The sequence below is a fragment of the Hibiscus syriacus genome, unplaced genomic scaffold (genome assembly GCF_006381635.1).
Source record: "Hibiscus syriacus cultivar Baekdansim isolate YM2019G1 unplaced genomic scaffold, ASM638163v2 tig00111473_pilon, whole genome shotgun sequence".
Lineage (NCBI taxonomy): Eukaryota > Viridiplantae > Streptophyta > Magnoliopsida > Malvales > Malvaceae > Hibiscus > Hibiscus syriacus.
The window spans coordinates 640,558-653,500 of NW_024063101.1; the positions used below are offsets into that span (position 1 = coordinate 640,558).

At 29.5% G+C, this 12,943-nt stretch overlaps 1 protein-coding gene across 1 annotated transcript; it reads left to right on the top strand.

The window, feature by feature from the left end:
- Positions 1-7,454: 7,454 nt before the first annotated feature.
- On the top strand, positions 7,455-8,250 carry LOC120163647 (filament-like plant protein 3). The gene is made up of 2 exons (XM_039173530.1): positions 7,455-7,859; positions 7,921-8,250. Exons 1-2 carry the CDS (start codon positions 7,455-7,457, stop codon positions 8,248-8,250), a joined length of 735 nt encoding a protein of 244 aa, XP_039029461.1.
- The last annotated feature ends 4,693 nt before the right edge of the window (positions 8,251-12,943 follow it).

Here is a 12,943-nt window from a genome sequence, read left to right on the forward strand (position 1 = left end):
TATCCATTTTCCCTGTATATATCCCCCAATATATCATTTTTAATTCATTTATTAGTCAAATGATCATTTTATCATTTAATTCATTTGATAATTACTAACAACTTTCAGGAAATATTTTTAAATAAATCATTAAATTATTTCACTATTCTATTTTTATCATAAAATTCTAAAATTTTATAAGTTGGTCACTAACTCGGTATTAAAGATATTACAGATACGATGATTATATGTGGTGTGGTGTCCTCTGCTTTGAACCATGGAAATAAACCTTGCTCCCGTGATACGCATGTTTTTGTCCAGTTCATCTGGGAATTCGAGAAATCTCTCTTTCATGCCGCAACTCACTGGCATCTGTGTGGACGAATTAAAGTGAGCCGATTATAATTTACTGCCAAATTCAAACCGATAATTGGGATTGTGGTGACAAATAAATTGGTCTTTACCCGATTTTGTTTGCTGGGGCATGTTGTACATTAATTCTATTGATTTTGATAGGTTAAAACTACGGAGTGATTTCTTGAAAGACTTGAATAAAATGACTAGCAGTCTGCAGTTTAGTCGTTGCTTCAGATTTCAGACACTCTAAATTAAAAAAAAGGCGTATTCTCTATTTGAGGATTCTTGTTATTTCCTCTGCAAAACTTGACTTTTGTACAACGGTATTTTACCCTTCCGGGATTGTGATTAGTTTTTCTCGTCTTAATTATTAAAATAATTTCCAAAAAAATATTAGGTACACTATGTATTTAGTATTTAAACTATCGATTTTGGTTCGTTTTAGTACTTAAACTTTTAATTTTTTTTAAAATCATATCTAATGCTTAATTTTTGTTTTATTTTAGTTCTCCATCATCACAAATTTAATAGAATTATATCACTCATCACTTAACTATCTTCTCACTCGTATTTTGGTTGTTAAAGTTAAAACTTTTTTAATTAAACTACTCAACATTCAAACAATTCATGTTTTATTTAATTGCTCGTGTTTTTAATAGTATAGAATTAAAATAAAAAAATAAATTTGAAAGTTAAAGTGATTAAATTAAGAGTAATTAAACTAAAAAAATATGAAACTTCAATGACCAAAATAAGAATGAAAAGATAGCTGATTGATTAATGATGTAATTTACCCTTAAAAGTGTCAAGTTGTAATAGTTCCACTAATTTTTTTAAAAGCATAGTACTAAAATAAAACAAAAACTAAATGCTAGGTATGCTTTTGAAAAAAAATTAAGTATTAAAACACATCAAAATCAATATTTTAAGTACTAAATGCAAAATTTATCCAAAAATATATAATTACCAAAGTGACAAAAAACTTTTCTTCTCATAATAGTACTTAATTCGGCCGGTGCTCCCTGGAAGCACATTTAACTATGAAAATGCGCAATCGTAAAAATATTTAAAGTCGATGAATTTAAATATACTATTTAAAATTTTAAAAAGTATATTTTTAAATATTTTAATAATTAATTTTCTTAAAAAATACTAAAATATTATTTTTAAAATATATAAATTTAAATTAAGATAAAAAAATATATTCTTTAAGTTAAGATAATAATAAATATATTTTTAAATTAAGATAAAAATAATAGATATTTTAAAGTTAATATATGAATAAAATTTTATTTAATAAGTTAAGATAAAAATAAAATCTATTTTTTAAAGTTCAAATATATAAAATGTTATGAATTGAAATTATTTTTTATGATTTAGCTAATGTGATTATAAAGTAGTATATATTTTATATAGTCCCAACCATTTGATAATGAATGCTCAATCACCCCCGACAATTATTACTTTAACCACTAAAAATAAATTTGAACTAAAGTTATGACATAACTATTTAATTAATATATTATTTTTATTCTTCTTTTAAGTTTCCTATCATTTAGGGTCTCTTGTTTAACTAAAAATGAATTTTGAAAAATGAATTCCAAAAAAGTAATTATATTTCTGGAAAATATTTTCTAAAAAACATTTTCTGTTGTTTGAATGTTACAGCGTAAAATGTTTTTCACTATTTGATCAATTTTTCTGAAAACAATTTTGAAAATCTATTTTCAATAAACAAGCATACATATTTTATGATTTTTTTTCTTATGTTAATTTTATTAAACTAATTTTATTATTATAAAATTATATTTTGACTTATAATTAATATTATAGGTGGTTTCAATAGATATAATTAATATTAACTATTTATTAAAAATACATTGAAAGCATCAATGATCTCTTCATCATATACACCAAAAGCAAATTCTTGAACCACCTGCAACAATTCTAAAATCATAGAAAATGTACATAACATGTTGAGTATCTACTCATAACATGTTCTGCTGATTGAGCATGTTTGTCATATTTTGTGCAATTCATTTCAGAAAATAATGACATTTCACATTACTAAAGGATACATCAGAGAAAGAACTCACACTCAAGTGAAAAAAATAAGAATCTAATGCAAATACGAGCACCTTAAATTCAATAAGAAACTACCTATCATATTGCATATGTAGTTTTCGTAATTGCTTTTGATAGTAAAATTCATAAGACCGCCAATCTTATTATTGCACAAAAATAAATAGAGCTCACAACATAAACACTACAAAGGGACGCGAGTTGTGTACGACATAATTCCAATGAAAACAAAGCCTTTCTTTTCTTTTCATTAATGTTCAATGACAACATTGTCAATTCAATATAGAGAACATCAAACAAATAATTTGTGTTGGAATCAGGTACTCACTCTGATAAACCATCAATCCTTCAGTACTTCCAGCAGATCATGAGGGGTCTTTAATTTAGCCCATTTCTCGACAGTCATGCTATTAGTGTTTTATTGAGTAATTGATTTTAGGGTCTTCGTTTTCTCCACCTTAGGCAAAAAGACCAAAAAAAATTTCCATCTTTATTAGGCATAACAACATATTTCTGATCATCATCCTACAAATTGTTTCAGGCACTATATTTGATAGTTAAAATTGGCAAGTTCAAATGAAAAATTAATAGTTTTACAATTCACATTAAAGGAAAACCAACCTACTAAAGCTACGTGCACTGTAATATATGTTAGAAAAATCACACGCATTAATCCAAGAATAATATGGAAAAATAATAATGATTACAATATCATTATAAAATAAAAGGGATAGAACGAGTTTGTTGTCTTAATATTGTTGACCGAAATAACAATCTGAGACGAAATCAAACCTGAGAATATCAAACAAAGAAGTTAAACTTCGTAAAGTAAATCAAAATTAAATAGAAAGAAAAATACTCTTTTTATTTTGATCAGTTGAGATCTGAATCAGTTGAAGCTTGTCGTTACACCGTTTCCCTATCTCCCAAGATACAACAACTTATGATAAACTACAATAGCACATCTGCAAAGATCACAAATAATTCTTGCCTTCGACTATCATCGGAAAAACTGAGGAAGAGAATATTTTTGAAGGAGAGAAAATATTTTTCAAGAGATGAAAAGTTCTTGAATTCTCATATGTGAAAAACTTAACAGGTTTGCTCACTATTTATAAGGGATTCTAAGAGAGATTTAGTCCAACCAAATATCTTTTAATATTCAACTTCAAATAGATAATAATATATTTTAATTTGAAATGTTCAAAAGATAAATATCCTTTTGCAATTCAAACTTAAATAGGTATTATTTAATTTGAAATATACAAAAGTATATAATTATCTTTAATATTCAAAGCTATAAATATAACAAATACCTTTTTAAATTGACATATTAAAAGAGTAATTATCCTACTTATATTCAAATTAAATAATATATTTAATTTGCAATAGTTAAAAGATAAACTCCTTTTACTATTCAAACTTAAACAATATTATTTTTAATTTGAAACATACAAAAATATATAATTATCTTTTAATGATCAAAATTAAAAAGATAACAAATATCTTTTTAAATTGACTTATTAAAAGAGTAATTATCCTACTAATATCCAAATTAAAAATTATCTTTTAATTTGCAATAGTAAAAAAGAATATAAATATTAAATTCATCAATTAAATTTACACTTTTTCCAACAATCCTGTACATAAATGAAATTGATGATTTAATTAAAAACATTTTTGCACGATGTGGTGATAGCCTCTACGATTGATAGTTGTATAAGATAGGTAGGTGTCCTCCTTTAAATCTTTCCTTGTGACAGTATGTTTACTTTACTAGCTAAACAGTAGATGTGATGTCCTTGAACTATTTTGTCGTTTGTGTAAACGATAACATACTTCACACAACTACCCCTAACAAGAATTTACTTCTCATGGGTATGTCCTTAAAGCCATGGACATCTTCCTGGTTCTACAAGAGTTTGAGAGAGCTATTTCTAATAGTCTCCATGAAGCGACCCTACTTCACTCTCACATAGGTGACTTATGTTGCTCGACTCACCGCAGCGTACACTGGTCATTAAAAGCTATTGCTTAGCCTATATCACCTTGATCACTGTTTACATTATAGGAACGGACTTGGGATAAGAAACCCCCACAGTGACTGCAGACGTGTTATGCAATTAGGTTATCTCTTTAAACCAAGATCTTGGGATCTCTAGCCAACAAGGTAGGGTTTTTGTTGAAGCATGTTTTATAATGTTTTGATATAACAAATTAAGGCAAAATGTTTTTGGACTTGAATTGAATTTGTTCAAAAATTTCAAAAATTTTCAAAAAAAAAAATCAAAGTCCATTAAAATAGAATTTGAGTAAAAAAACTAATTTTCTGAGTACATAGTACCGATATTATTCTTACAGTATTGATATTGCATGAACAATACCGATATTGTTCACGTGGTACCCATACCAAAACTAAGAGAAGTATCGATACTCTCAATGTAGTATTGATACTACCAACTTGCTCAAATTCCAGAATGCAAAATAGATACCGATACCTTAAGGGGTATCGATACCACTTTACATAATAGTATCGATACCATTAGCATAGTATTGATACCGTCAGGCCCAAAGGCTAGTAACAACTAGTTTTATTTAAAAATATTAAAGGAAATATCTATACTCATTAAAGGAGTACCGATACTCCCTCTCCTGAGCAGTTTTATTTTGTAGAGAAAACATCCCCAACGGCTCCAAATCACTCACAACGACTATAAACGGCCACAAACACATTCCAACATATAAATACAAGTTCAAGACACTTAAAGAAGGGTTAGAACACCTATCCAAGCAAAAATACACAAGAGAAACGTTTTTCATTCTTATTTTCTTTCTCTTGTAAATATTTTTGTTCTTGTGAGCTTAATTATTTGTAAACACCTACCTTTAAGAGGTTTTCCTGTTTACTTCTTTTTACCTTTTGTAAAGGGGATTGGTTCTAGTTTAGCCAAGTGAAAAATTAGAGAGTTGTAAAGGTTACTCTTAATCATTGAAAAAGAAAGAACAAATTAGTGAATTTGTTGGAAAATCCTAAGTGAGAAGCTTAGGTAGTGGATGTAAACTTGGTTGATAAGTTGAACCACTATACATTATTGTGCAAATTTCTTTATCATTTTACTCCTTACTCCCTAACCTTTAAATTACCAATTCACCCCCTCTTGGCACATTTTCAGTTGTCAATTTGAGCTTCTTAAATCCTAACAATTGCTATCAGAGTTTGTCTCATTAGAAGGTTTAATCACCTTGAGATGATCCTTGAAGAAGGTCTATTGATTTTCGACACAACCGACAAGAAGATGACTTCGACTTCCGGCTCCTACTATATTGAAGACTCTCAACCGGTCAACAAGCCATATTATTTCAATGGAGCAAATTATGCCTATTGGAAGAATATGATGATGCTCTACATTCAAGCCAACGATCTAGGACCTTGGAACTCTATCATGAGAGGAGACTCTCTTCCAACCAGTGAGATGGATGATTGGAGTGATGGAGAGAATAAGAAGTTCCAATTCAATGCTAAGCCTATGCACATTTGGAGATAAATATCTTCAACAAATCTGATATTTATCAAGCTTAGTGACTCAATAATAAACATTGTTCTCCAGTATTGTTTTCCATCAATGCTTCCTGGAGGGAACAAAGTATCAAATTTGTTCAAGATTGGTATAGTAGTTGGTGTCCCAGTAGTTGTTTTTGTCCTTCTTGGAGGATTAATTTGTTATTGGTACAGAGACCTTACGCTGAATGGTCCAGATATCACCTTTATGGAGGTGGTCACGGGAGCTTTAGCCTTAGCTTTGAAAGTTGGCGTTGAGAAGGCGGTGGACGTTAAGAAGGAGTTGGTGCATCTTAAAAGTGAAGATGAAGATTTTATTTGGATCATGGGTTATTGTAGTATTCGGAATTTTTTGAGAGGATATGAAGAAACTGTATTTGTAGTTCTTCAATCTTCTTGTTTATTGTTACAGTGGAAGTGTGAACTGGTGTTGAGTAAGGGGCTTTGGGGTGGAGGAAGAAAGAGAAGAAATGTGAACATGTGTTGAAGAAGAAGCTTTTGGGAAGACACGTGATTTTTATTTTAAAAATTAATTGCCACATAATACTTTCGTTAACAGGTTAATGAAATTTAACGACCTAAGGAATTAAACCAGACGAATCGATATCGTAAAGGACCAAACGCACTTAATTAAAAAATCGGTAACCAAAGTTGATCAAACCGAAAACAAAAACGCACTTAATTAAAAAATAAGTAATCAAAGTTGATCAAACCGAAAACAAAAGGGACTAATGACATAATTTACCCTAAAATTATCCATTTGAAAAAATCAACAATTTTTTTATTAGACACACTTCCTTTCCTACCCTTTTTTAGTTGTCCAATAAAATAAAACTTAACTTTTTTTAGGATAAAATTGTCATTTTAATTTGTTTATTACACAAACTTTTTTTCTAAAATTACGAGATAAATAACAATGAACACTATAAATGAAGCATATAGTATTATTTTTAATGACATTAAATCAACGAATATGCAAAAATAAAAATAAAAACTTCAAGAAAAAATGTAATTTGATTCTTATTTTTAAATTTAAATATTAATGAAATTAGCAAATTAAATTAAATTCATATTTTTTAAATTTAGAAATGATATCTTTATTGATTTTAAAATTAAATAAAAACAATTATATATATTATATTAATAACTAAAAAAATTAATCCAGATTACGTTTGTTATTTTGATCGAATAAAAATACCCAAAAACCCACACGAAGGCTTAACAGAGCACTCTCACATGTTGAGGGTATCACCAAACCCTAAAATCCCATAAAAATATTCAATTTTTAGTTCCGAAGAAAAACCCTTGAACTTTGGGCCCAATAATTGAATCTCAAAACTAGCCTTAAAAAATCCCTCCTTTTTCTTCTTTTCTTCGTATCATACGCTCATGTTTTATCAGTCCGTCACCCCAATACCCCATTTCTCCACCCTAAAGAAACCATAGCCTTCAAACCCCATCTCCATTACTGCCAAGAATGGGCAAAAAGAAAGTTACACCTCAATCCAATGACCCCAAGCATCAAGACCCATCTCAAGAAACTCATCACCCTTCCAAAGATTCACCCTTTCCAAAGTCTTCCAACCCTTTGAGCCGTCAATCTTCCAACGCTTTATATGTAATGGAGGCCTTTGAAAGCAGGCAACAGATTGAATCCTTGGCTCAAGCCAGGGAAGCTCTTGAGGCTGAATTGAGTGAAAATAAGAAGCTCGAAGCCGATGAGAGTGATAAAGATTTGAGCTTTGAGTTTCAAAGCGAGTTGTTTTCTATTTACATTGGGACCCAAATGATAGAATTTGTTGTTGAGATGAAAAAGATGTTCGGGGACTTGAAAAGAAATGTGAATGGACTGATGGGTAGTCTTGAAAATGATAGAGATAAGGTAAGGAAAGAGTTTAAGTTGCAGGTTAATGAGGGTAAGAATGAAAGAGAAATTGAAGAAGGTGGAGGGAAATGAGAGGAAATTAGTAGAAGAAATTAGGAAATTGAAAGTGGAACATGATAGGTTGGTTAGGGAGAAAGATTACTTAGAGAAAGTGAAGAGTTTGATTATGAAAGATAAAGATTTGTTGGAGAAAAACATGAAGGATGCGGAGGAGGAAGTTGGGAATTTGAGAAGGAAGAATGAAAAGATTACAAGGGAGAAGAGAGGGATTGAGGTTGAGAAAAATGAGCAAAAATTGAAAACTAATGAGATGGAAAAGGAGGTGAGGGAAATGAATAAAGTTATATCAAGTTTGAGGTCAAAGATTTTTGAGTTGGAAAAGAATTAACGGTGAAGCAATGGATCAAGAGGCCGAAAGAGTGACCAAGATCAATGCTTTGGTGGAAGAGAAGAGAGAAAAAGAAAAGAGTATCGAAAGGCTAATGGATGAAAAGGATTTCGTGCCGAGATCATTGGAGGCAACAATGGTGGAGTCAGAGGTTCTGAAGGGAAGTACAATAAGGTCAAATAGAGTACCGTTACTCAAAAATAAACCCGAGCCAGATATCAGGCTAGCTAGTTTCACGGTTAATAAATAAGCATTTGCATAATGTTCTAGATGAGAGAATTAGTGAGATAGCTGCTAGTGAGAGGACGAATTCCCTTCAGTGAGTCCAGCTATGTTAAGGTATACTCAGGTTACCTTAATCCTAGTGAGGAATTGATAGTGCGCGAGGCACTTCAAGGGCTAACTAGGGTGTGAGGCTGAATACTCACAAAGAACGGGTTAGCGATGTCAGTGTTATGTGGCATGTGGACCTTAGATATGCATGGGTAGTTATGTCAGGTAAGCTTCTGATGCACATAAAATTTGGTTCTTACCCCTAGGTTATTCCATATTCAAGGTAGGTTGGGGTGTTTCTCTGAGATGGACGTAAAATTCCTCTGATGACACCACTAAACCTACCTCATGTTTGTTTGTTTAAGTCTTGCATGTATAGTTCCATCGGTCTGATATATCAGATATGTTAAAGATTGGCTTTAAGGCTATGTGAGAATGAGCTAATGTTTCAGTTAGGCATGAATTGTATCGATGCTATGTGACATAGGGTTCCCCTCAGTGATCTACATGATGGTTATGTGAAGACCAGGAGACCATTCAGTATGTTTTGTGGCAATTGCACTGATGATATGTGACACCGTGTTCCCTCAGTAACTGGTGTATCATTGCTACGTGAGACCATATACTAGTTAGGTTTGCATTCAGATAATGTACAGTATGTTCAAGTTTGCATTTAGATAATGCATATCAATACATTTATAGGGTTATAAACCCTTTAGAGGAGTACTCATGGCGAGGCCCTTAGCAGAGGATTAAAGGAAGTATGAGACCCCTACTTCAGTGAAAGAGCAATAAAACCTTTAGTAGGTAGCACTTGATCTAGGTCATGCATGTACCTACTGCTTTGTACTATGTCTTCAACATGCTTATGTTTATAAAATTCTTATGCTGCTCTAGATTAGCGATTATACTACTGGACTTTGTAAGCTCAACCTTCGGATGTTTTCCGTTGGCAGGTCAGTAGCTTGGGGAGTTTGTGGGGCATCGTCACAACAAGACTTCTAGCATCTCCGACAAAGTATTGTATTGTAGCTTTAGTGGGAGTATGTAGTCATAGGACCTTACTCGTGTATTTAGTTTATTAAACTCATAGTCATTATTATTTTGGTTTTAAAGTATGTGTCACGGAACTCTGGTTTTGTAAAATGTTTTTATAGCAGTTATTTATGTTTTATTATGACGCCATTCAGTATGTTTGAACGGTAGCCTAATGTGACACTTTAGGCCCAATCGGGTATAGGGTGTTACACTTAAAGCTATCTCGAAGCTCCAAAACACCATGGCCACTCTCTCCCCTTCAAACTCCATCGTCTGCTCTCCTCTACCATTGATGCGGAACTCTGAGGAATTTATGAAGGTTTGCATCTTGTTTAGATAAGGGACTGAGAAGGATTATCATCGAGTTGGATAACAAAGATATGATCACTTTGCTTGGCAAAAGCGTGTCCTCAAGGGGTGCTTCGTCATTAATTCCACACGTTAACGCTCTCCTAGAATGAGATTGGCTCTTATCGATTCGTCATGTTCCTTGTAACGGAGTCGTTGATGCTTTGGCACATCCGGCGTGGTCGTCGCCGCCTAGCCTTGCTATTTCCTCGAGCCTTCAGAGGAATGCACTGCTGCCCTAAGTTCTGATGGTTTACTGCCTAATAGCTAGTTCTGATTTTATATTTGTATTAAAAAAAGTATTTTTTAACTTTGATATTCAAATGTAATGTTAAAAATATTTTACTTTTAATATATATAATTATTTTTAAATGATATTATTTAATGGACATAAAATCTATACTTATAAGAAAATAGAAGTGTATCTAAAATTAAATTTGGATTATTATTTTTTTATCATTGACATCATCTTAATTTGCCGTTTTTGTTTCATGAATTTTCAACATTTTGCATCATTACACTTAAAAGTCAGATTAAAATACTATTTTTAGATGTAAATAAATTAAATATTATTTTTTCGTGCCATATTAATTTGTAAAATAATCTAAATTATTTTATATGCCATTAAAAATTAAAGATTGTTCTAATTATTTTAATTTAAGTTTAAATATATTTTTATAATTAATGTGATACGATAATGTTTCTCGATCTATTGTTTTTAAATTATATTTAAACTTGTTAAAAAAGATTTTTTATAAATAGTATTAAATTATAATTAAATGTTTTTCTTAAAAAAATGTAATACTTGAATCACATTGCTTAACAAAAAAATTGATGTCGATGTTTGATAACAAAAAAATGATTTCATTGTTTAATAATTAAAATTGTTGGATCTAAAAATTTATAAATTATAGTTTTAAATTTTACAAATATAATCATAATTAAATAAAAATAATTATAAAATAACTTGATAAATTAAAAAAATGAAATTAAAATTTTAAAAAATATTTTTAAATTGCACAAATCAATTTACCTCAGTAGTTAAAGGAATCATTGTTATTCTTAGAGGTATTGAACATTTATTGTTAAATAGTTGAAAGTATTTGGAACAGATACTACCTTGTAAACACTTTAGCTTACTAAAAAATATTTTAAAATTTTAAAATGAATATTGATTTACTTATTTTTTTAGAATTATTGCTTAGAAATATTAAAACTATCAAAAATTAATTTTTTTGTTACAATTGAGGGACGAAATGAGATATTTTCCATTTATAGCACATCACTCTCTTAACAATAGTTAAATGACGTTTTACCCATTTTATAACAAAATTTAAAATTTAATATCTAGGAAATATTATTTTAATATAATTTAATAACTATTTATAAATTTTATTCTACATTAATGGTACATAATATTTATTGTGTAATTCCTTCTCCCTTGTGTTACTTTTTTTCCCTTTTTCCCACAATTTCAGACAATAACATATGAATTCTTAAATCAACAACATGTGAAATTTCAAATATAAATTTTACAAGGATAAAATACGAATTTCAATTTTTACATTTTCTCAATGCCAAAAAAAAATAAGAAGAAGAAGAACTATCCAACATAAATATGTTCTTTTTTTTTTCGTTTTTTGAGGAAACATTTGTCAATAGAACTATGGGTTATTCTTCTTTATCTATCCTCGAATTGACTCCGAATTGTAATTTAATAAACTAACTTGACTAAAAATAATCAATTTTAAATTGAGTTGTAAAATACAATTCGAATAACTCAAAATTTTTAATAATTAATGAATTGATTTTTAAGTTTGAGTCGAATTCCTTGATTTTGTATGAAATGTGTATATCCCTTATGAAAATATATATATATATATGATTATAAAAAATCATTTAAATTAGAATCAAATAATATTATAATATTATAAATATTTACAATTAAATTTAAATAAAAATTTAAAAATTTGATTCGACTCGAAAAAATTTCAATTTGACTTCAAATTATAAAAAAAGACTCATCAATTCAAATAATTCAAAATTTTTTAACTTGACTCGATCGAACATTCGTCCTAGTTTACATTGGATGAGTGTTATATGTACAGTCAAATTATAACAAAATAATGGCCATTGAAGAAAGTGAGATGAATAGAAATGTGAACTGACTGCTTCTACAGTAAATCAATACACGAAATAGATGACATTTATGACTATCTCATTTGCAACTATAAATTTATCAAGATAAAGTTCGCTTGGCCTCTTCTGAGATTGCTGCAATATACGGGGGTTTTTTAGCCCATTACGGATTCTGGATTTTTTATTTAAATCAGTAAGATGTTCAAATTTTTATTTGGGAGAATACGATGAGTAAATCTAGAACTCGTCATTTAAATAATTTTTTTTATTTAAACTCGTTACTTCGAGATGATGAGTTCTAATAAAAATAAATTTTTTATTAAAATTAATCACATCGTCCACTGTTAAAAAAATATCGTAGATCTCAAAATAAAAATATATGTTGTTTTTTTGCAATTTTTTCTGGGCTGCCCTATTGAGCCCAAAAAAACCATAAATGGGTGTTGTGTGAAATCTGATTTTGGGACCAGATCAGTTGTGTTTATAATTTTTCTGTGATAATGTGCAAACACGCTTTAAACGCATTGATGATGTACACATATGTTGCATACGTAATTGTTTGAATCCAAACTTTTATAAAAAACAACATTTTCTTACTAAGTCATTTGATAGATTCCGAATAAATATATTTTATTATCTTTTGTGTTTAAGATGGTTTATATCCATATAAGATTATAAGTTTTAATTTAAAATAAGCAATACAATATAAATTTTAAAACTTCTTATAAGATACAAATGTGTTTACAAAAGAATACTCATTTTCCTTAAAGTTCGAATACTCATTTTCCTTAAAGTTCGAATACTCATGTGTAAAGCATATCAGAATACGAGTATGAAGATACGAGTTTCCGTATACATAAAGAACATTTTAAAAAATTGAACAAACTTGTGTCGA

Coding starts and splice junctions, on each gene's coding strand:
- LOC120163647 (XM_039173530.1), top strand. CDS start 7,455: ATGGGCAAAAAGAAAGTTACACCTCAATCCAATGACCCCAAGCATCAA. Junction 7,860..7,920: donor TTGAAAATGATAGAGATAAG/GTAAGGAAAGAG, acceptor AAATTGAAGAAG/GTGGAGGGAAATGAGAGGAA.